General features: G+C 40.0%; 1 protein-coding gene across 3 annotated transcripts; it reads left to right on the forward strand.

Moving 5' to 3' along the window:
- Positions 1-1,085: 1,085 nt before the first annotated feature.
- GDE1 (glycerophosphodiester phosphodiesterase 1) lies at positions 1,086-25,100 on the forward strand. Of its 3 annotated transcripts, none has more exons than XM_038540234.1 (6): positions 1,086-1,514; positions 9,125-9,300; positions 12,528-12,633; positions 15,292-15,384; positions 16,517-16,728; positions 24,799-25,100. In XM_038540234.1, exons 1-6 carry the CDS (start codon positions 1,254-1,256, stop codon positions 24,812-24,814), a joined length of 864 nt encoding a protein of 287 aa, XP_038396162.1. In that variant the 5' UTR covers positions 1,086-1,253; the 3' UTR covers positions 24,815-25,100. The 3 variants fall into 3 exon arrangements, with proteins under 3 accessions (XP_038396162.1, XP_038396161.1, XP_038396163.1); XM_038540233.1 differs by lacking the exon at positions 24,799-25,100 and adding an exon at positions 18,193-18,836 and having other exon boundaries at positions 1,088-1,514; XM_038540235.1 differs by lacking the exon at positions 24,799-25,100 and adding an exon at positions 18,193-18,836 and having other exon boundaries at positions 1,127-1,514; positions 9,129-9,300.
- Positions 25,101-25,167: the final 67 nt, after the last annotated feature.

The following is a 25,167-nucleotide window of genomic DNA, read 5'->3' on the forward strand; positions in this document are numbered from 1 at the left end:
CAGAAAGAAAAGAAAGAAAGAAGAAAGAAAGAAAGAAAGAAAGAAAGAAAGAAAGAAAGAAAGAAAGAAAGAAAGAAAGGAAGGAAGGAAGGAAGGAAGGAAGGAAGGAAGGAAGGAAGGAAGGAAGGAAGGAAGGAAAAGAAAGAAAGAAAAAAAGAGAAAGAAAGAAAGAAGAAAGAAAGAAAGAAAGAAAGAAAGAAAGAAAGAAAGAAAGAAAGAAAGAAAAGAGCCTATCACAAGGGTAGTTGTGAAGAACAATTCAGATGAATTTCTTGCACAGTCCCTAGTACAAAGGCCCCACTATTAGCCCTTAGTAGGAGGAAATGTAAGGTTAGGAGGAAGAGTGCAAGGACCACTGGCTTAAAACTAGGATGGCTTGATGTCAGTCCTGCCTGTCATAGATTGCTCAATTCACTTCACCACTCCTAGCTTCAGTTTCCTCATCTATAAAATGAAGGACTCCGAAAAATTCCTTCCAGCTTTATAATTTCATTGTGCCTCTTTCGCCATGCTCTTTCATTTCCTCAGAATCTGAAAAAAATCCTTCCAAAATCGACTGAATTCAGCCTCCTGAACTAATACTTACCCACTGAGACTCTTGTGAGCATAAATGAGATAATGCATGAAGCATTTGCTAGCACAGCCCCTGGAACATGGTAAGCGCTCCACAAATGTGAGCTATACTCCCTAAGCGCTATTAATTCCTCCCACGAGAATGTAAACCCCAGGAGAGCAGCGATCCAGGCGGTCCCACGCACGCGTGTGTCCTGAGCGCCTGTGTTTGCACATCTTGAACAAATAAGCAATCTAAACGTCCTGCCCCTGCAAGGCTCGCTGGGCAGTTTCCTCAAGGGCAGAGTGAAGAGTCACCAAGATCCCCTTCCAGCCCTACAACCCTGCGACCGCTCCTTTCTGGAGTCTGAAAAATCTTGGTTGAAGTCCCGACCCCAGAATAATCCCAAGCTATTTTGGAACGTGAGCCTAGCGCCTGGGCCCCCCTCCGTTGCCATGGCAGCGGCCCCGCCCTCCCCACCCCACCCCCGCCCCCCGAGCTCTGCAGATCCCCGGCCCTGATTGGCTGGACGGCGGGCTCCCTCTCCGGATGCGGCCGCCGCCGCCATTGTGCGGCGCTGGTCCCCTAAGAGGGCTACCTCTGTGGCGGGTGTCGTGGGCTTTCGCCCCAGCTCCTCGCTCTCTTGTCCGGGGAGCCCGGCGGGCCCGGGACTCCCATCCGTGCCGGTGCGGGCGCCGGCATGTGGCTGTGGGAGGAACAGGGAGGCCTCCTGGGCCCCTTCTCCTTCCTGCTGCTGCTGCTGCTGCTGGTGACGCGTAGTCCCTTCAATGCCTGCCTCTTCACCGGCAGCCTCTACCTCTTGCTGCGCCTCTTCAGCTTTGAGCCCGTGCCCTCCCGCAGGGCCCTGCAGGTGCTCAAGCCGCGGGACCGGGTTTCCGCCATCGCCCACCGCGGCGGCAGCCACGACGCGCCCGAGAACACGCTGGCGGCCATTCGGCAGGTGAGCCCCCCACGCCTCGCGCCCCTCCGCGCCCCCTGGAGGGAGGTGGGACCTTCCGAGGGTCCTTGCTGGGCCCTCCGAAGGTTCCCCCGTATTCTCATGTTAGCCTTCCCAGGTCCCACTCGTCCCCAAGTGGCTGGCCCTCGGTCCCTCCGAAGTCCGAAATCTCCCAACTCATTTCTAGATCACCGCGAATAGCTACATATTTGCCCTATGCCAGGCGCGGAGGGTACAGACGGGAAGAAGGGTCCCTGCGAAAGCGTGCGTTGATTGGAATGTGGGAAATCGGCCTTCAACAAGGAAACGCATGAATGAGATGACTTTTAAGAGAGCGAAAAAGTGTAATGAAGAAAAGGGGTAACGGGATAAGGAATGACTGGGAGGAGGAGGAGGACTAAGACTATTCTAGATAGGCTATTCTAGACCATTGTAGATAGAGAAGTCCCCTCGCAAGACGTGACCTGGACTGAAACTGAGATTATGAGCCTTGGATTTGGAAGAAAGGTGTCTCCGGGAAAAGGGAATAGCAGGTGCAAAAGTCCAGAGGTGGGAATAATGTTGGAATGTTCAGGTAACAGACACTATGCAGACTGACTTTAAGGAACAGAACAAAGACTGGCAAATGGAGCAGGAGATGTGGCCCAGGTTAAGGTACGGTCGCTGTGGTGGTTGATTCTATTCTAAACGCATCGCATTCACAGGAGATGGCTTGGCTTGTCCTCCAAATTATCCAAGTCATCCTCTTATCACCTTTTTCTCCAAACACACAGTTCATACCAAACAACCCTGGCAGCTAGACTCCCGAACAATTTCTGCTTCTCTTTTTCACAAGGCTGTCCTAAGACTCTTGCTCCTTCCAAGCCCCTGGCAGTCTTTCCTGACTTCATAATAATGATAGTTGGTGTCGGATGAGGGATTTTCAGCTTTATATGCACTTTTGCATCTGTGGAAATACATCTGACCCTCACATATCTTTGAGACGTTATTTTAACATGGAATGGGTAGGAAAACTGACTCAAATACACACAACTCTTAGAATTCAGGATTCCGAGCCCCAGGGCTCATTGTCAGAGATTAGGCTGTGTTCCAGGACGTAAAAACTTTGAACTTCTTGTCCAGCTAGGGACAGACAGTATTACATAATGAGCAAGTTACTTAAGATCTCTGTGTCCCAGTCAGAGTTCTGAGTAGGGTGGGAAAGGAAGGCAGTCTAGACTTCTCTTCACTCTCCCCCACCCTGACCTCAGTTTCCCTATCTATAAAATGGGGATAATACTGGTACCCACCTAATAGATTGTGATTCAATGAGGTAGTCCACAGAAAGTGCTTAGCCCGTGAGAAGACCTCCACAAATGTAAGATCTTTAGGCCAATAATCTAAAGATGGCTTCATTTTTAAAATCATCTCAGTCTAACGGTAAAAAAAAATGAAGTCTGAAGAAGGCAAGGAGTCAGGAAGGCAGCTTTTAATTTGTGGAGGATATGGGATCCCTGGGTGGCTCAGCGGTTTAGCGCCTGCCTTCGGCCCAGGGCGTGATCCTGGAGAGAGACCTAGGATTGAGTCCCATATCGGGCTCCCTGCATGGAGCCTGCTTCTCCCTCTGCCTCTGTCTCTGCTTCTCTCTCTGTGTGTCTCTCATGAATAAATACATAAAATCTTAAAAAAAAGAAGCTTGTGAAGGATAGCTGATTCTGTGTTTGCAAACCAAGTTAGACTTCTCTCTTTCTTTTTATTTTTAAAGATTTATTTATTTGAGGAAGTGAGCAAGCCCACCAGCCAGGTGATCCAATATCTTTATTTTTAAATAGAAAGCTAGAAAAGTTGCTCTGTCTCCCTTCTGTCACAATAGACCAAGGGGAAGAGTGCCTAGCTGGCTCAATTGGAAGAGCATGCCACTCTTGTTCTCAGGGTCATGAGTTCAAGCCCCATGATGGATGTAGAGATTACCTGAAAATAAAATCTTGATTACCTGAAAATAAAATCTTAAAAAATAAATAGAACTATAAAGATATTAAAGAATGTATTTTACGTTCTAACTTAAACTGAGGTCAAGTGAAGTAACATAGCTACACAGAAGAATTGTCACGAAAAGAAAGATTATATTATAGGGGGAAAAGTACATAATTGTCACTGGCTTCCATTTCAAATTACCTTTATGTAAATTGCCTTAAAGTATAACTCCATGTTAATTAAACACAAAAGACATTCCTAAGTATTTATCAATGATCAGGTTTGACCAGGAACATCATTAACTACATATAAATCATACTAAATGAGGAAGTATGTACATGAGCTACACATACACATAGAGTGTTTCATATCCTGTTGTGTTGCAAGGGAATTAAAGCTAATTTCCATTCATGTCTTGTATGTTTAGGTTGTGCATGTCTTTAATATATGTAATAATGATAAAAACTATGCCAAGTTCATGGTCTTAAGACGAAGTGAATTATGATAATTCTTCTTATTCACCTATAAAATCATTATGGATGAACTTTTTAGCTGTAACAGAATTTAGCTGTTGAATACAAACTGTAGAAGACAAGGTCACATCCTCCTTCTTGACTTCAAAAGGAATATGTAGTTTATTTCCATCAAAGTATGTTTTTGGTCCTGTTTTCCTCCCTTTGTATGTATGCAGCTCATAATTTATATTCTTAAATATTTTACTATGTAAAAAATCAGGAAAGACATTCTGAGAATGGTAGAATTTCTAATAGATTATACAATAGATACAGAAGGAGAAACTTGAAAGAGATGAAATCGATGTATTCCAAAAACATACATGATTATTAACAGTGACAGAGGAATTAAATTATACCCACAGTCCATCCTCCACACAGGAGCCAGAGTGCAGCTTTAAAAGTATAAATCAGATTATATACTGCCTTGTTTAAAATCCTCCAGTGGTTCTCTATTGGAATTAAATAAAATCCAGACATTTTTTATCTTATACCTTTCTCAAAACCCCTGCTCCCATTTCAACCACCCTGGGTGTTTGTTAGGATGCTTTTGGCTTCATGTAATAGAGACTCAAACTTCAAATATGTAAGGGGGCTTACTATCTCACATAACAAGAGTATGGGAGAGAGGTGACTTCCACAATGGTTTATTTAGCTGTTCAGTTTATAATCATGGAGGACTCAGGTTCTGTGGCTCAATCTGCTCTGCCACCTGCAGCGTATTTATGCTAGCCTTTGTTGTAGTTGCCAGCTGGCCAATGCAGCCCCAGACATCACATTCTTAAACACCACCATCCAATCTCATTCCCTCATCCATATGCTTTTCCCAGAAGTCTCCGTTACACACAGAGAGAGGGTTTGAAAATAGTTCGCTTACTCTAATCAATGGGGCAAAAATAGGTCTCTACCAGCGGGGAAGAAGAAAGGAAATAGATTTGAGTGGACAGTCAACAGTTTGTGCCTCCATCCTACATTGTGGTCTTTGTGTGGTCTTGTACTGTGTACTTGCTGTTTCTTCTGCTCAGAAAACTCTTCCCCTGAATCTTCATATGGTTAGCTCCCTCTGATCATTGAGGTCTCAGCTCAGATGTCATATTCTTAGGGAGCCCTTCCTTGACTGCCTTGCCTTAACCTTCATATTACCCTCTGTTTTCTTTTTCAAAACATTTATCACTATCATCATTTACATGTAACATATTTGTAATCTGTTTTTCCCTACTGAAATGTAAGATCTGTGATCCTTTTCTTTCTTGTTCACCATTCTCTCCTCACTGCTTAGAACAGTGTGCCTCATATCTAATAGGCACTCAATAAGTATTTGTTGGAAAGATTGTGATGTACTAATAGCCAATAAAGCATGAGAAAAGATACTTATCATTATCAGTCATCAGGGAAATGGAAATCAAACCAACACAAAATACCCATTAAGGTGGCAATAAACAAAAAGACAATAACAGGTATTGACGAGGATGTGGAGAAATTGGAAACTTCCTACACTGCTGGTGGGAAAAACAGTGGCAATTCCTGAAAAGGTTAAACACAGTTATTCATTCATTCAATCCAGCAATAGTTTTATATATATAATCTTTTTTAAAAAATAAATAAAATAAAAAATCATATAAATATAATGAAGTAGTTAAACCAATACTTTTTAAATCAATGTTATCAAAGTGTAAGTTACATTAATAACAGACATTTTCAGTGTACAGTTTGATGAATTTTGTTTTGTTTTTAAGATTATCTTTTTTCACGAGAGACACAGGCAGAGGGAGAAGCAGGCTCCATGCAGGGAGCCTGATGTGGGACTTGATCCTAGTACTCCAGGATCATGCCCTGAGCCCGCTCAAGGGCTGAGCCACCCAGACATCCCTGTTTGATGAGTTTTGATGAATATATACACCTGGCTAACTACCACCTTAATGCATTTCCATTACCCCAGAAAGTTCCTTTGTGCTCAATGGAGTTAACTCCCAACTCACACTTCTGCCTCAGGACAACCATTGAACTACATTGTGCTATTCTATTATTAAACTATCAGTATAGTTTTTAAATAAGTTTTTTCATTTTAAATAAAATTTTAATAAAATTGCAGTATTTTTGTAAGCCAGTTTATGTGAAATTTGAAGAAAAAATACTCTTATAAGGAATTTCTCTAAGTGAAAAGATGAGTGTGAATTGTATACTAATATGTGAATTTAAAACAGGAGTTTATCTTTTTGCCTCTATACCTGGAATAACATGAAAGTTTGATAAAGCTGAGTGCAGTCATTAGAAGCTTTTGTTTTGGGCCTTAATAAACTATTCAGAAAAAAACAAATAAATGAACTCACTAATTAATCTTCCTAAAATTCAGTGTCTCACCATTGTTATTTTTTATGTTTAACCAAATAGAGATGTCCCTAATAAGTACAAAAATAATTGACCTACTTACAGTGCTGGCATCAAGGAATAAGGATAACATTTGTGTTACAGTGAGAGAGATGCACTGTGAATACTGAAAGTGTGATGTTGTTTTATGTCTTAAATGATAAAACCCATGATGATTTAACAGTGCATTCTTCTGTCTTTAACTTAGAGAAGATATCTTAATCTTATAAAAAAAGATATACCTTTTAACCAGTATAAGATGTGAGCACTACATTGTAATGGTTTTTTCACTGAGTTGTTTTTCTTTTTAATTATAATAGTTGGGATGCTTGGGTGGCTCAGCAGTTGAGCACCTGCCTTCGGCCCAGAGCGTGATCCTGAAGACCCGGGATGGAGTCCCACATCGGGCTCCCTGCATGGAGCCTGCTTCTCCCTCTGCCTGTGTCTCTGCCTCTCTTTGTGTGTCTCATGAATAAATAAATAAAATATTTGAAAAAAAAAATCATAATAGTTTATGTTGAGTGCCAACCTTGAGGCAGTCATCAAGCTTGGTAATTTACATGCATAATTTATGAATCCTCACATCTCTTAAGATCATTAGAGAAGTATCTTTTTTGTTTTTTAAGATTTTATTGAGAGAGAGAGCATGCGTCTGTCCATGCAAGTTGGGGAAAGGGCAGAGGGAGAGAGAGAATCTCAAGCAGACCCCACTCTAAGGGCAGAGCCTTATGCAGAGCTCCATCCCACGACTTCAAGATCATGACCTGAGCCAAAATCAAGAGTCCCTTAACTGACTGAGCCACCCAGATGCCCTGAGAAGTATCATCTTAAAAATGATGAAACTTCTCCCTCTGCCTATGTCTCTGCGTGTCTCTCTCTCTCTCTCCCTCTCTCACATGAATAAATAAATACATATTTTAAAAAAAAAGATGAAACTGAGTCTGGAGTATGGTAAATAACTAGATGACACAGCCAGTTAGTGATAGAATTGGGATTTTTTTTTAGAGGGGAAAATCTTGGTCATAATGTGAAAATCAAAAAAGCTCTAAAGCTTGGAAGAAAATAGAGTTGTATTGGGACACCTGGGTGGCTCAGTGGTTGAGTATCTGCCTCCAGATCTGGTCATGATCCTGAGGTCATAGGATTGAGTCCCACATTGGGCTCCCTGCAGGAACCTGCTTCTCCCTCTGCCTGTGTCTCTGCCTGCCTCTCTCTCTCTCTCTCTCTCTCTCTCTGTCTCTCATGAATAAAATAAATTAAATCCTTTAAAAAAATAGAGTTGTATTATATTTTTATAAATGGGGGTAGGAAAGAATTTAAATAAAATAGAATAATCTGGGAATCCCTGGGTGGCTCCGCAGTGTAGCGCCTACCTTCGGCCCAGGATGTGATCCTGGAGTCCTGGGATCGAGTCCCACATCAGGCTCCTTGCATGGAGCCTGCTTCTCCCTCTGCCTGTGTCTCTGCCTCTCTCTCTCTCTCTCTCTGTGTGTCTCTCATGCATAAATAAATAAAATCTTAAAAAATAAAATAGAATAATCTGTGCCCATAAAGGACATGATTGATAAATTCAACTGTATTAAAATTTAAAATGTGTTAAAAAGAACACAATAAATAACAATGGCTAACAATTATTGAATGCTTTCTGTGCACTAGTACAGAGTTGCATGTAGTTTCTGGGTACTTAAGCCTGTAAGAGAATTACAGAGGAATGATGCACATCAACTTTAAGCTGGAAAGGAAGGGGGAGAAATTTCACTATATCCGTAGTGTCAGTAGTAAACATAGTGCTTAAGAATGCAGCCTCTAAAAAAAAAAAATGCCGCCTCTACCATGTTACAGTTTGTACACCCTAGAGCAAGTTTCTTAATTTCTCTATTTCCTCATTTGAAAATGAGAATCTTGGTACTACCCAAGGGTGGTGAAAATTAAATGAGTTGATACATTTAAAGCATTTAGAATAATGCATGAGACCATATAGAAAAAGCTCAGTATATAGTGACTACTATGTTTCAGGTCAGCAAGAAATTGAAGTAAATGTGGCAAAATATTAACATCTGTTAAGTCTTTTTTGCTGTATACTGCTGTGTATTTGCATAATTTAAAATTTTTTTTAATTTAAAATCTTGATCATAATGAGTATTTCAGGTCTTCATTGTGACAGAGAAGGCAAGGAAGCAAACGCTGGGTAGTGTATCTCAGAGAAACATACTCAAGCTCTCTTTTCAGATAAATTCTAGTAAACCTTATCTTGCTTACCAGCTTGCTGGCCAACAGCCAGTGCTGCTTACATAAACAAAGTGTAGTGTCCCCTAGAAGCAGGCTTGGTGTTTTGCTACAGAGTGTAATGTTAAACCAACAAAAACCTGACTCCTCTTGTTTATGCCAAAGTAGTGCAATATACAGCTAATCAGCAAACACAGGGGACTTACCAGAGATGCTGTACCAAGCAGAGTGGAGGTGAACAGTGGAATTTGTCTAAATATTTGTAATTGTGAGCCGTTAATAGCCCATGAGGTTAAAGCAACCAGAGAAAACTTAAGTTCCAGAAACTTCCCCCATCTACTACTGTGAGAATGGGAAGAGTGGGGAATTGGAAGTGTTTGAGTGTGCAAGTTGAAGTTTATCAATAGGAAAAGTAGAAACTGAGTGAGTTATTATTTGGTACAGGAAGGAGAAGGAATCAGTAAGAGAAGCTATGTGTTGGTTATCTTGATCATTTAAATTGTAAAGTGGTATCTGTGGCCACTTGCCATTAATATTGTTGATGTTTTTGTTAAGGCAGCTAAGAATGGAGCAACAGGTGTGGAGTTGGACATTGAGTTTACTTCTGATGGGATTCCTGTCCTAATGCATGATAACACAGTCGACAGGACGACTGATGGCACTGGTCGATTGTGTGATTTGACATTTGAACAAATTAGGAAGCTTAATCCTGCAGCAAATCACAGGTTAAGGTAAGTAGTTCCTTGTCACTTAAATATACCTTTCAGCTTTTGTTGGGGATCACATAAAGATACTGGCACCTGGTAAAGACACTGACATCTTCTGCTCCGGGAGAATTGTTTTGTTGTATTCTGTTTTGAACTGAATACAGGTTTCCCAGGTAATGAGCAGGGTGCCAGGAACAACAGAAATATGGCATGGATGTTTTTCTGGAAAAACATCCAGATTTGGTCTGGGAATTATTCTCAAGACAATACTCTGTCTGGTCACTAACATTAGTAACATTAAACAATTACTTTGTGTTATCATATAAATAAATTTTATATATATGTATATCAGAACTAATTCTATAAGATATTCCACAAGAAAAGGGTTCTCGGATTAGCTGAGATCAAGTACTATATTCTAGATGTTTCTTTTAGGGATAAATGGTCCATATCAATCAGTTATTACCTTTAATGTTTGTCAAACATATATGAGTACAGAACCCTCACCATTCCCACCATTAACAACTATAAACACGTTAGAATGAGTATACTGGGTAATATACTTTGGAATGTGGTTATCTAAATCCCTCTCCTCTTTGTAATACTGAAAAACATGTGCTCACTGTTAGTCATGTTGTATCACTTCTCTGGAGAATGGTCAGTATTCCTTGAGTATTAAATTTTCAGCCTAGTGATTACATTATAGTACTCCCTAAAAGATTATTCAGATTTTATTTTCCTAGGATCTGACAGAAAAGTCAACCAAAGGAAATTATACTTTAATCTAGAAAAAGTATTGGTAACACTTGAAAGTTCTGAGTGCAGGCTGCTGGAATTGCTCTTTACAATCATCATAGTTCATTGTTTGGTATCTGTGAGGGAAAGGCTGATCTTAGTATTACAGTGACATTGCAGCTAACAAGAGGTCAGCTTCCAAGTCAGCAATTAAAGCAAAAAATGCTCAGGGTCATCACCATTCTTAAAATCCTTTAAGAAGGCATGATACTGTGGATAGATCATCCAGGCAGAAAATCAGTAATGAAACTCTCTTGGTCTTTGAACGACACATTAGATCAGATGGACATAACAGATATACGTAGAACATAATATCCAAAAACAATAGAGTATATATTCTTTCAATTGCACATGGAGCATTCTCCAGGATAGATCACATGTTAGGCCACAAAACAAGTCTCAGTAAGTTTAAGAAGACTAAAATCATATCATGCATCTTTTCTGACCACAACAGTATGAAACTAGAAATCAATCACAGGAAAAAGCTGGAAAAAACACAAGCATGTGGAGGCTAAATGACATGCTACTAAACAACCAATGAGTCAACAAAGAAATCAAAGAAGAAATTAAAAAAATATATATGGAGACAGATGAAAACACAATAGTCCAAAATCTTTGGGATACAACAAAAGCAGTTCTAAGAGGGAATTCATAGCAATACAGGCCTACCTCAAGGAATAGGAAAAATCTCAATCAGACCTTACTTACAACCAAAGGAACTAGGAAAAGAAGAACAAAGCCCAAGGTGAGTAAAAGGAAGGAAATAATAAAGATCGAAGCAAAAATAAATGAACAAGAGACTAAAAAGACAATAGAAAAGGTCAATAAAAAAAAAAAATCAATGAAACCAAGATGTGATTCTTTGAAAAGATAAATAAAATTGATAAACTTTTAGCCAGACTCCTCAAAAATTACCTGTAATAATCCTGGAAATCCATGGAGGAGAGAAACCACTGAAAATGTTGGCATCTATCATATAAACTGCTACCCTTAAATAAAATCCAAACCCTGAGTTCTGTTCAATGTCTGAAATCTTTAAAAAAAAAAAAAAAAACAATTATTCATTCACTCATCAGTATGCCTTAAAAAAAATTCACTTTTCCTTATAGTCCAGTGGATCTTTCTTTTTCTTTTTAATACTTTATTTATTTATTCATGAGAGACACACACAGAGAGAGAGAGGCACAGACACAGGCAGAGGGAGGAGCAGGCTCCATGCAGGGAGTCCGAGGTGGGACTTGATCCCAGGTCCCCAGGATCACACCCTGGGCAGAAGGCGGCACTAAACTGCTGAGCCACCCAGGCTGCCCTAGTACAGTGGATCTTAAAGAAAAGAGTATGTGAAAAATTTTAAACACATAAAAATCCTCTAGACAGGGAAGGGAAATCAAATGAGAAATATCTTCTAGGTAACTACTCCATTACTATATTACACTATGTCATTCTACATAGGTTTTGTTGTTGTTTGTTTTACTACTTCTAATCTATATTGGAAAATACACATTAAGAACTAATTAAACACCTTTCTAATTTCAAAAAAAAAAGGTGCAATATTGGTGTCAATATACCATCTTAATGTCTTTAACACAGCCAGTCTTTATCGTACAATTGGAACTCGCTGCCATCTCTTTGTTTAAACACCAGGTGAAGTCATTGGCTTGTGTTTATGGACCATGTTGTAGGAAAAATAGGTATTTTCTCTAGAATTACCCTCACTATGGTGAGATGCTCATCCTGAGAGGAGAGTATGGAAACTAAAACTGGCCAAGGGAATAGCAAAGGCATGTCTCATCTCTCACTCCCAGGGAATAGGCATTGAATAGAATGGCTGGCAAAATTGCCTGTAGTATTTAAGTTATCTTTATCTTTTTCTTTTTAACCAAGATATTACACTTGAAATTAAATAGTTGGATAAGCATAAGTTAAATCATGTAAAGTGAAAAAAAGCTAATTATATATCAGGCACTTAACTATCCTTTTCTTTATCAGAAAATTATGTATAGACAATTATTTGTTTTGAACAATTGTACTTAAGTGCACAACACAATGAACAGATTTATGTATTCTAGGAATTTCTCCACAAGTTTTGTTTTTTTTTTGTTTTGTTTTGTTTTGTTTTGTTTTCTGCACAAGGTTTTATAGGGCAATTACAGTCTTAAATTTAAGTCTCAGGTTCTCCAGAGGTGGCATTATACTCTTCCCTTTGGTGAGTAGAGTTACTAATTATATTAAAAATCTAATGATTTCCTAAAAATTAAGTGATTTTTTTGTTACTGTTCTTTGGTCAAGGGTATCTGTAATCTGGTTCAAAGACATAAATTATCCTTAGACTTCTGTACGCTTAAAGAAAAGTTAGAGAAACACTCTTTCCTGTTGGTTGGGAGACATTTGTCAAATGTTTCACTAAATTTTTTTCTTTTCCCTGCAATATATTATTCCTTTCCCCTCTCTTATAGGAATGATTTCCCTGATGAAAAGATCCCTACCCTGAGAGAAGCCGTTGCAGAGTGCCTAAACTATAACCTCACAATCTTCTTTGATGTCAAGGGCCATGCAAACATGGTACAGTTTATGCCATAGTCTTCACTTTTTTGAAAGGACATCTTTTTTAATTGCTAGTCATTTCCAAAATTAACTGTAGATTTTGCTTCTTACCCTTCTTAAATTATTTTTACAAACTATATTTGAATATTAAAGTTTACAATGCAAAAATCCACATCTTTTAGGAAATAGTAAATTATGGAACTCTTAACCTTTGATGCTACCCTTGAACAACTCCTGACATACAACTGATACAAAATAGAGAGTGGGGTTTCTCTCACTTGCACAAATAGCATTTACTAAAGATATTTAAATAAGGCATAAAGAGGCATTTCTTGAATAAACCATTCAACTAACCTTGTAAGAAAGAATTCAGGAGTTAGACTCAAGACCAGTTGCGGTTTCAGATTGGACAACATACTGACTTTAAAGAGAACTCCCATATATAGATTTTTTGATAGCTGTTAGGATATTTATCTTTTACTTAGAGTTCTCTTCCCTGTATGATTTCTTTTTTTTTTTTTATTTTTTTTTTATTTTTTATTTATTTATGATAGTTACAGAGAGAGAGAGGCAGAGACACAGGCAGAGGGAGAAGCAGGCTCCATGCACCGGGAGCCCGATGTGGGATTCGATCCCGGGTCTCCAGGATCGCGCCCTGGGCCAAAGGCAGGCGCCAAACCGCTGCGCCACCCAGGGATCCCCCTGTATGATTTCTATCCCTTATGTACAGTTTTGTTATTCTATGATTTGAGTAATTATATTTTTATGATAAATTATTATAATCTCTTCAAATGCATATGGCATTCCAAAATAAAATTTGTTTAAATTTTAGAACATATACTTTTATTCATAAAAACATATTGTTGCAATGGAAATCAATGGGAAAATACAGTTTAGATTACATTTGTTCACTTATAATCAGCTTTTCAAGTACAAATACTTTTTTTCTGCATTTGGACAACTTATAAGTATTTTCCCCCTTGCAAGTTGTTATCAGTAATAAGCCATCTGCTGGTAGAGAATTCTGATGTCTGTTTGTTTTATTCATCCTGGGATATGAGCCTAAGTATATATTCTAACCTGAATATAGAGTTGTTAAAACCTGAAATAAGAGCCTAAGTATATATTCTAACTTTAGCACAGTAAACACTCATTTCCGAATAAAGGAGACTGGTGCTCTGGCTCATTTATCAAGCTGGTACATCCTGATATTCTGATACATAGTTGTATATATCTAGGCTCTCCAGTTGGCCTGCATCAGAATCACCAGGAATACCTATTAAAAATATGAATTCCTGGGCCATATCACAAAGAAAAGAAATTCTGAAAATGTCTAGGGTCAATGAACATGTATTTTTAATGAGCACTTCAGGTTTTGTTGATGATATTGCCCATGCTGAGAACCCTGATAGGTACATTTCACCCACAGTGTACTGACCTTCATGCATATTCCCTTAGAATAAAGGGGGGAATAAGAAGAAAAAAAATTTTTTTTAATCCAGCTATTTGAGCTTTCTGGTTGGGTGCTCACAGACAGTTTGGGCAACGTTAGAACTTAGTGACCAAAATGGTAGTGTAAAGGAACAAGTGTAGCAAATTGGAGATAGTAGAGCACAGGAGCCAAAATCATGGCCTTTGGCGTCCAACAGATGGTTTTAAACTCTTTCACTTGGTACAATGTAAACTTAACCTTGATGTGCATCAGTTTCCTCATGGGGAAAATGAGAATAATAAAAGAAATGATCCCATGGGGTTGTTAAAAGAATTAAATAATGTGGGTGAAGAATCACATACAGGGCATATGTTAGTTCAGACAGCGAGAAAACACCTTTGGCTCTTTAGCCCATGCTCTGTCACATTAGTGAAGGGGAAACAGGACATGAGTAATTTCTATGTTCTTCTTTCTTTTTGGGAATGCATTTTGTTGCTTACATTTGGTTATAGGTATCTGGGACTTTGCAAAATTTAGTGATATTTCAAGAATTATTATATAGTGACATTACATTCCCCCTAATGCCTAGTCACTTCTGTTGTTAGCTGCTATTGATGCTCAGTGGCCAAATCTGTTAATTCACTAAGAGGTTACAAAATGTCACTATTTTAGTTCTATCATTTCTTCTTCATTCCTTTAGCTGGACTAGTACAGAAAGAAACTTCTCTTCACCTTGGGAAGCTCTTCCCAGTTCCCCCCTTGTCCCATGATTTCTGCCTCCATGTTGGTGATGAATGCCATTTCCTTTCAGTCCCCTGGACTGAGAACATCTACCCTTAGTAGTTCCCAGGCTGGTTGACTCATGCTTCAGCCAGGAAAGACAGAGGGTGATAGAGTTGTGGGTATAAAAGGACTTTTCCTAGTAGCTAAACTGGGATATAGGGAAAAAGTTTAAAATTTTGCTTCCAGCCTCAACTGGCCTGCTGCCTGCCATACATTCCAAAAAGTATTTTGTTGAGCCTCTCAACAAAATAGTAAAACAACAGTACCCCCACTTTCTTCCCTGTCTGCTGTAGATGTCAATTTAAGAAGTATCCCAATGGATAATGGAATCTACCAATATTCCTTTCAACATCCTTATATATTAGTAAAGTTCTGATTTATTCCATAGGGTTGTACTTAGTATATAATAGTTATTGGCTGGGACTATTACATTTAAATACATGAATCTCTCTGCTTTGCAGGCTACTGATGCTTTAAAGAAAATATATCTGGAGTTTCCTCAACTATACAATAATAGTATCGTCTGTTCTTTCTTGCCAGAAGTTATCTATAAGGTAAAATTCAGCATTTGCGTTGTACATAATACTGTGTTAGTTGATGGTGATAACAGAAAGGGCCAGGTAAGCATAAGATAGATGCCTGTTAAATGGAACTGAATTTCATTCAGTTAAATTCCTCTTTTAACAAAAATTCAAATAGAATGAACTCATACCCTATTTTAAAATACCAAGATTCCTCTTTAAGCTCCTTTTATATTGTTTACAGGCTCATTCAGATTACTTTAGTAAACATTTTCAGGAGAAAAAATTATATAGCTCTTCATTTCACTAAATAACAGACTATACCTTTAAAAAAAATGACTTCGTGATGGAGAATTTTTTTTTTACTGTTTAGTTATGTGATAAGCAAATAAATGCTAATCTTTTCTTTTACTTACCAGTTTCCAAGGTAATGTGTTGGTTCTATAGCATTCTTCAACAGTGACCAACAGAGTGTACATTTAAAATTTTACAGTAAGGGTGGAACCTATCCAGATATAAACTGTCATTAAGATGAATAGGGTCATGGGGGACATTTGAATCAATGTTTCCCAATCTTACTGGACCACAGAGGCCTTCAAAATGTTTGCTACGTTGTCCAGAGGAGCACAGAGCACAGACTGAAACATCCACATCTTCCTATTTCTCCTTGTCCTTCCCTAACCCCTGCCCCTACTTCTCTGTCTGCTCTCTCTCCTCACTTCCTTCTTGCCCCACTTCCCCACTTCAACGACTCTTGATCAGCCATTTTCTCTAGAATCAAAAGCTAACCAGCCCATCTGGAGATGATCATGGTTCCGTCTTCACAGAGTTCTAATATACTTATCTCTGGCCAAAGTTTAAACTGATAACCAGTTGAAAGTTTATTCTTGTACATGAGAATTTGACCCTGAAATTATAGTTTACTCATTTTAAAGGTAAGGATTTCGTGAAGGAAGTGTTCTCATTTATACTGCATATTAAATGCTTTACATCCATTACATTATTTACTCAAAGGATTTAGGTCTACTTAGTAGACATGGAGAGGCAGGGGACCATTATGGCCACTTCATCAGAATGAGTAAGTACATTGACTAAATCTAAAGAAAAATAAGAGGTTTGGATTTAAGATACGATACTTATTTTAATTTCTAAAATTCCTTTTCAGATGAGACAAACAGATCAGAATGTAATAACAGCATTAACTCATAGACCTTGGAGCCTTAGCCATACAGGAGATGGGAAGCCACGCTATGATACTTTCTGGAAACAGTCCATGTTTGTGGTAATGGACATTTTGCTCGATTGGAGCATGCATAATATCTTGTGGTACCTGTGTGGAATTTCAGCTTTCCTCATACAGAAGGATTTTGTATCCCCGTAAGTTGGAAGGTTTTTTTATATTTTCCTGACACATTTCCTGAAATGTTCTTCTTGGAAAGGAAGAATTAACAAAGTGGAGAGCCTGGATTGAATTTTTTACCCACAAAGCCCTCCATGCCTTTTTTTTTTTTTTTTTTTTAAGGTTTTATTTATTTATTCATGAGAGACAGAGAGAGGCAGAGACACAGGCAGAGGGAAAAGCAGGCTCCATGCAGGGAGCCCGATGTGGAACTCAATCCCAGGATCAGGCCCTGGGCTGAAGGCGGCGCTAAACCGCTGAGCCATCTGGGCTGCCCCCTTCATGCCTTTATTAAGGTACAGTGCTCCTGGCTTCTTAGGTGGGAAGAATTCAGGCATACTTCGCTGTTTCCAAAATAAGTTAATCAAAATTCTTACTTTTTAGTGCACTTTTAGGGAAAAAAAAATAAAAATAAAAAAAAATAAAAAATAAACCTGCCAAACTGTGATGAAAGAAAGAATACATGCCCTTGTGATTGGCTTCCGTTGAAAACCAACATAGGATCCAGAGCAGAGTCACAGTGAAAACATCTTGTGAGCGCCTACCTTATTCCTCCCACCTCTCTTCCTGCTCTGCTCTACATTAGAGGCTTTGCTCCATTGCTTCCAAGAAAACTTTCCATTCCCAAATGCGCTAGCAATCTCTGACCTTTATTGTGGCAGTTTTATAGCTGTGTATTTTAGCTGATTAGAGTTGTTAGTTACGTATTTTTTTCAGGCATGTGTGCATTCAAGTCAGTCAATATTTGTTGCTTACAGTATTGCAAGGTATATTAAGGAGCTGAAAAATGTTATGGTAAGAAAACCATGGTCTGCCCTCATGGAATTTATAGTCAAGTAGAAGAGATATTTGCTCATCAAATTAAAATCTAAATATAAAGTTACAACTAAGATAAATGCTCTGTAGAGAGAACAGTGTACATATACATATACTGTGTAATTTGACCTAATCAGAGGAATCATCCCCAAGGAGATAACAACTAAGCTAAGATCAGAAGAACAAGTTGGGGAATGGGGTGGGAGGGTAGACAGCCAAGTAGAAGAGGAAACATGCAAAAGTGTTAGGACAGGAAGGAGCCTAGATCTTTCAAAGAATTGAAAGAAAATCCATATCCTATCACCGAAAAGGAAGCGGGGAGTGTGGTATAAGATGAGGCCAAAGAACAGGTGGGGATAAGCCAGCCAATATGACTTTTGGGGGGGGCGGGGTGGTGGTGGTGGAGGATATCTTTAGAAGTCACTGAAGTGTTGTAAGCTGGAACAATTTGGAGGAGGTTCTGGTGCTGGGTTTTGGAACACTCCCTCTGATTGCATGCAGAGGCCAGTTAAGAGGCTCTTTGGGGCACTGTTAGTACCCATTGAATACCATATGTAGTGACCATTATAGATTCCTAGAACAACTGGTCCTTATTCTAACTGGATTGGCTTTTCTTCTTTCTTTAGGGACTACTTGAAGAAGTGGTCAGCCAAAGGCATTCAGGTTGTTGGTTGGACTGTTAATACCTTTGATGAAAAAAGTTACTATGAATCCCATCTTGGTTCCAGCTATATAACTGACAGCATGTTGGAAGACTGTGCATCTCAGTTCTAGAATTTTCCCCCAGGGAGGAAACGTGGGTACAGAAATTGCCTGTTGGCCTCATGCAGGGATACCCAAATACCCTTTGTGCTAGCCCAAGCCCTGGAGGATCGGGTGGCTCACACAAGCAATAGTTGGTATTTGCATTTTTACCTGAACCAGAGCAAAACCTGGTTTTGCTTTCCTTGCTCCATGGAATGCCTGAGTTCAACACCATTGCTCTTGAAAATCCGGGTCTGCAAAAAGGCACAACAGCTCCTGCCCCAGCCTAGCTGAGGCATACACTGAGACCCAGTGAGGATAGCACAGATTGAGTTGTACAATTTGGGGATGCAGATGCAAATGCATGGGAAATGCATGATCATTCAAACTTGACACTTTAAAACTTGACACATTTATGTAATATACTTATTTAAAATATTTGTATTCAGCTACATTATCAATGTACTAGAGACATCAAACTTGTGACCGTACTAATAAAGTCATTAAAAAGAGCGCTAAGGGAAAACTGTGTACCAAGCATCATGTCCTGAGAGCTAAGGAATTTAGGGAAGCTTCTCTCTGCAATCCAGGGACCAGAGGCAAAGAAAATGGTAGGTAAGTCTTCATACCAGTCCAAGGCATTGTTTATGATATCTTGAAATAGCTACAAACCACTAGAGGGTAGGGTTAAGATCATTGGGGCAACTCCAATAGAACTGCAAGAGACATCCAAGAACATCTAGGCTTATCCTCCTTTTACAAATGAGAAAACTAGAACCTGTGGAAGGAAAAGATCTTTCTCAGAAAGACATAGCTGGTGACATAATACATTGGGCATGGAGCCTGCTTAATATTCTGCCCCTACCCACTTGCATGTGTGTTCTCGCTCTAAAAAAAAAAAAGAAAAGAAATTGAGTCTTCAAAAAATTGCAAAGCCATCTGTCCCCTGTAGCTGTCCCTGCTCCCACCTTTCAGCCCCAACTGTAGTCTTGACCTGAGTCTTGGTCATGACTTACCTCCTGAGCCCCAGTAGGTCACCAGCCTCACACTCAAAGCAGCCAGACCACCAGTCCACACAGCTAGATGGCAGTGAGAAACATACTGAGTTTTGCCACAGTTAGTGTCAGTAAGGGCATGATAGATGGGGCTTGGGACATTTTCCATCAACATTTACAAAGAAATTTTCCTGAATCTAAAAATTAACAACAGGACAATGACTTACCAATGAATGGAACAAATACCTAAACTGTGTACTTCAGTGCCACACTATGACTAGAATGGCAGGAGGAGGAGGGGACCAGAAAGACCAAACATGTCTGCAGATTGAATCCCCGCTTTGGCGAGCAGACTGCACAGCAACCAACAAGGAAGGGATTCTCTTGGCAGGGAAGTGGGAGCAGTACAGAGTTAACATCCCTTCTGTTTTGGGAAGACCTCTTGAGAGCCAAGAGTTCTCTCTTTCTTGACCTTTGTCCCAAATCCATATTGCCCTTGACTCTGGCCCAATAAGGACTTAGATCCAGCGCCAAGATGGTGGGTCCTTGAAGCACTGGGGAATTTGGACAAAGAAAGAAGGTGTTAGCACTACTATTAAGCACTTGAAGACTAGTATAGGGATTAGAAGCAGAATTTGGGATCAGGGAAAACTAAATCCAATTTTATGTTTAGCAACTTAATAGCTCTATGACCTTGGGCAAGGTTTTTAATTCATCTCTAAAATAGGGGCAGAATTGGTGCCACCTAGGGGGTGGCTGATTAAGTGAAAGAGTACATGTAAAAGGAAGGTGAAATGTTACTGATAACATTTATGGATTCCCTAGCTTGTACTAGACACTTTCAAATGCTTTCCATGTGTCTGCAACAATACTAGGAGGTTGCTACCATTACAATCCCACGGTATTTTTTTAAAAGATTTATTTATTAGTCTAGGGGCTGGGGTACACAGGGAGAGGGAATCTCCAGCAGTCTCCAAGCTGAGCACGGAGCCCAACACAGGGCTCAATCTCACCACCCTAAGATCATGACCTGAGCTGAAACCAAGAGTCAGATGCTTAATCAACTGCACCACCCAGGCACCCCACAATCCCACTTTACAGCGAACGAGAGCAAAGCACAGGGAAGTTAACTTGCCCAAAGTCACACAACAGTAATAGTGTAAGGATTTGGCCAGGTGATACAATTCCAGAACTCACACTCTACACCCCTATCCTAACCCGTAGCAAGGACTCATTAATGAGAAACCATTTAGGGATGCCTGGATGGCTCAGCCTGCCTTTGACTCAGATCGTGATCCTGGGATCCCGGATCGAGTCCCGCATCAGGCTCCCTGCATGGAATCTGTTCTCCCTCTGCCTGTACCTCTGCCTCTCTCTCAGTCTGTGTTTCTCATGAATAAATAAATCTTTTTCTTAAAATGAGAAACTTAATCATTCCCAATACCTATTATGCTGCCTGTCACATAGTAGATGCTCAATAAATGTTGAAGGACTGAATTCTGGGATAGCCAAGTGGAAACTTCTTGAGGACACTTGAGGTACAGACCTAGTATGAAGTGAGAGTTGTAGATAAATGATTCAGGATTCCACAGCATTAGAGGGTCATCTGAAGTCCTGACAGATGACTTCTGTCTGTTGGCCTCATGCAGCATTCTTTCCAAGAAAGTCAATACAGATAAAAATTCCACCCTCTGCTGTTCATTCAACTGCCCCTCTGCCCTCAGGATGCCACCGACAGGTAATAGGAAAAGACTACCTCAAAAGACAAGAAATCCACTCCTGATACAACAATACTCATTTTCTCATTTGGAGATCAGTGTCTGTAATCCTGTTTTGACAAGAATTTCACCAAGACGTAAATACTCCCATTTTTATTAGAAGCAAATTTCTAGGGATCCCTGGGTGGCGCAGCGGTTTGGCGCCTGCCTTTGACTCAGGGCGCGATCCTGGAGACCCGGGATCGAATCCCACGTCGGGCTCCCGGTGCATGGAGCCTGCTTCTCTCTCTGCCTGTGTCTCTGCCTCTCTCTCTCTCTCTCTCTCTCTCTCTCTCTCTCTGTGTGTGTGTGACTATCGTAAATAAATAAATTTTAAAAAAATGTTTAAAAAAAAAAAAGAAGCAAATTTCTAATAAAATTATACTTACCATTTCCTAAAGTAGGAATAGTATTTCAAAAGAACAATAAACCACAGCTTTGGGGACAAACAAGTCTGAATTAATGAAGTTTTCCAAACACCCATGCAAACCTTTAGCTTGGAGTGACAGTTACTATACTGCAAGGTGGGTTCGTTTCTTCGATCACAACCACTGAGTGTGGATGACCTTGTATGTTCCATTATCAAGCTAAATTATGCTCAAAATCTAATTTTGATTAAAGTCTGATTAGCAGAGTATTACCAAATAGTACAAAGGGGTAGGAGATCAGCTAGGCACAATGGTTCTGAAAAGACACTGTCCTTTGAGACATTTATTCGATATCAGCCTCTAAGGGGTAACTTGTTAGAAATGCAGATTCTTGGTGCCTGTCTCAGAACTAATGAACCTGAAACTCTGGTCCACACCCAGGATCTGTTTCAACAAGCCCTCCAGGTGGTTCTGATTCTTGCTCAAGCCTGAGAAACACTAAGCCAGAGAAAAACCCAAAGTTCTCAATTTTCAACTAGCTATGAGACCTTAGACAAATCACTTAACCTATGTGTGCCTAATTTTTCATCCATCAAATGGAGATCATATTAGTACTAATTGACTTAAAGCAATGTTATGAGGTTCAATGAGGGGGGGAGGAAATGCAAGTGATTTGAAAAATGTGTTAACAGTATATATGATACTGTTACGAAGATAAAAATTAAAAATGTGGAAGGTGCTCTAACACCAAACTACTCAGGCCCCATCCCTGACCTCGTAAATTAGAATCTGCTTTTTAATAAGAACCCAGGCAATTGAGGTGGGCAAAGTACTACACAGGGGTCAGGTGTTACTTGTACGGGGCAGGTGCAGTCATGGGCCAAGCCAGAAGGGCCCCTCTGTTCCACACCTGAGCTTCTCTCCTCTGGCCATCTGACAGTTGATCAGATATGTAAATGTTCCGGAAAAGTTCCAACTTTAAGGATTTAGGGAGGTATCTGTGAAGTGCTACTGTAGTGAGTCAGGAGCTGACTCCTTACCACCTGTCCTTAATTCAAAGATTATAAAAACATGTCAGTCATATGCTATTTTAGTCGCTCCTTTTGTAATTGAACTTCAAACAAAATCATCTCATTGCCTCAAAAAATGAAATGGGCCATTCACAGCAACCAATTAAAGGATCAGATCCTACAGAAATTTAAAAGTCTACACCTTTTTTTATACTTAAAACTATAGGGGTTATCCAACTTTCAAGTGACTGTTGGAAAGCATATGTTCATTTTATCATCTTGTACGAATTAAAATAAGGGTTGGAAGAGGAGGATGGAGACTATTCCCTAACGCAATCTTCTTTTTTTTAAGAAAAAGATTCATTTATTTAAGTGAGAGAGCACATGAGCACGCAAGCATGGTGGGGAGGAGCAGGGGGAGAGAAAGACAAAGTCTTAAGCAGACTCCATGCTGAGTGCAGAGCCCAACACAGGATTCAATCTCACAACCCAAGATCACGACCTGAGCGGAAACCAAGAGTCAAGCACCCAACCGACTGCCACCTAGGTGCCCCTCCCTAATGCAATATTCTGAGCTATTTGCATGTCCAGTGGCTTTTATAGTCAGGCAAGTTTGGGAAGAAGTACAGCAGCTCCCCCTAACCCATCCCAGGGTGGATGCCTGAAGCCCTGGATAGTATCAAACATAGTATACCCTCTATTTTCCTACCATACACATTTATGATAAAGACTAATTTAGAAATCAAGCACAGGGGATCTCTGGGTAGCTCAATGGTTTGGCGCCTGCCTTCAGCCCAGGGCATGATCCTGGAGTCCTGGGATCGAGTCCCACATCGGGCTCCCTGCATGGAGCCTGCTTCTCCCTCTGCCTGTGTCTCTGCCTCTCTTTCTCTCATTAATAAATGAATTTAAAAAAAAAGAAATCAGGCACAGTTAAGAGAATAGCAACACTATACAACAATATGCTGGTTATGTGAATGTAATCACTCTCAAAATATTGTCTGGTATTTACCCCTCTTGTGATGTGATGAAATGTCTATGTGATGAGATGAAATGAGGGGAGGGATGTAGGTGCTGTGACAATTGGATACAATTAGGATACCACTGACCTCTTGACTTCCTGACAACTGGTCAGAAGGAGGATCATCTTCTTCCCAACTGCAGTTGACCATGGGTCATTGAAACTTGAAAAAATGAAACCATGGATAAGATATTCCAGATCCTGGCTCACAATTTCTCAGCCCTGGCTTTCCATTGAAACCATTTGGGGACCTTTAAAGAAAAAGTAAGGTGCTTGATTTAGTTGGTATAGACTGGGTCCTGGGCCTGGCTGTTGTTGGTCAGCTCCCCCTGCAATTTGAGTGCAGCCGGCACTGAGTGAGCCGGCATGCCTAATGGGAGGCCGTGAGAGGACTGGAAGAGAGTTGACCCCTATTTACAGGACTGAACTGTATTGACCCCAAATTCATACACTGGAAATCTGAACCCCCTCATACCTTAAAATGTAACCATATTTGGATATATGGCCTTTAATTAGGTGAATAAGTTATATTAAAGCCATTAGTGTGGGACCTAATTCAATTTGCCTGGTATCTTTATAAGTACAAGAAATTTGGACACATAAAGGACACATAAAGAAAGAAAAAAAAAAGATGTCCATGCAGAGGAAAGAGTATATGAGGAACAGTGTAAAGGTAACCACCTGCAAGCCAAGGAGGCATCAGAAGGAAACCAAAACTGTGGACACTGACAAGGAGCATGGACTTCCCTGCCTCCAGAAATCTGAAAAAATTTGTGTTAAGCCAGCCTGTCTGTAGTATTTGGTTGTGGCAGTCCTAGCAAGCCAATACATTCCCTATCTCAAGCCCAAGTTTTTTGTTGTTTCTTTAAAGATTTTATCTATCTATCATCTATCTATTTATCATCTATCCGGGAGAGGGAGAGAACAAGCAGGGAGGAGGGGCAGAGGGAACAGAGAAGCAGGCTCCTCACTGAGCAGGGAGCCTGATGTAGGGCTCTATCCCAGGATCCTAGGATCACAACCCAAACCAAAGGCAGACATTTAACTAAGCCACCCAGGTGCCCCTCAAGCCCAAGTTTTTTTTTTTTTTAATATTTTTTATTTATTCATGAGACACAGAGAGAGGCAGAAACATAGGCAGAGGGAGAGATAGGCTCCCTGAAAGGAGCCCAATGTGGGACTTGATCCCAGATCCTGGGATCACGCCCTGAGCTGAAGGCAGACGCTCAACCGCTGAGCCACCCAGGCATCCCAAGCCCAAGTTTTAAAAGCATCCTCACATCCAAATGCGTGTGAGACCTACAGACTAGATCTTTCTCCTTTGTTTACACCTCCAGGAGAAGCAGAAGTTGACACAAGCAATGGAGGCAAATGGAGAAGCATTCCAGATATAAGCCCTTACCAGATGGTCAATAGGCAAAAATTCTACTTTCGGAGGGAGTTCATATTTCATTGTAGAAGCCAAAGAAGCACAAGACAGCTTTAAGATGACACAAAGGGGGGAAAAATCACTTCAAACATCAATTCAGTGGGCTCCCTTCATTGACTCTACAGACTCTGTCTTGACTTGTTCACTAATTTGTTCACAACTACTTGGCACATATTTGTTGAATGAATGAATAAACACTTCTAGCAACTACTAGCAGAGAAGAAATTAACAATGAAATTTACTTGATGAAATGAGTTAACGAACAAACAAGTGAATG

Source organism: Canis lupus, chromosome 6, assembly GCF_011100685.1.
Source record: "Canis lupus familiaris isolate Mischka breed German Shepherd chromosome 6, alternate assembly UU_Cfam_GSD_1.0, whole genome shotgun sequence".
NCBI classification, from domain to species: domain Eukaryota; kingdom Metazoa; phylum Chordata; class Mammalia; order Carnivora; family Canidae; genus Canis; species Canis lupus.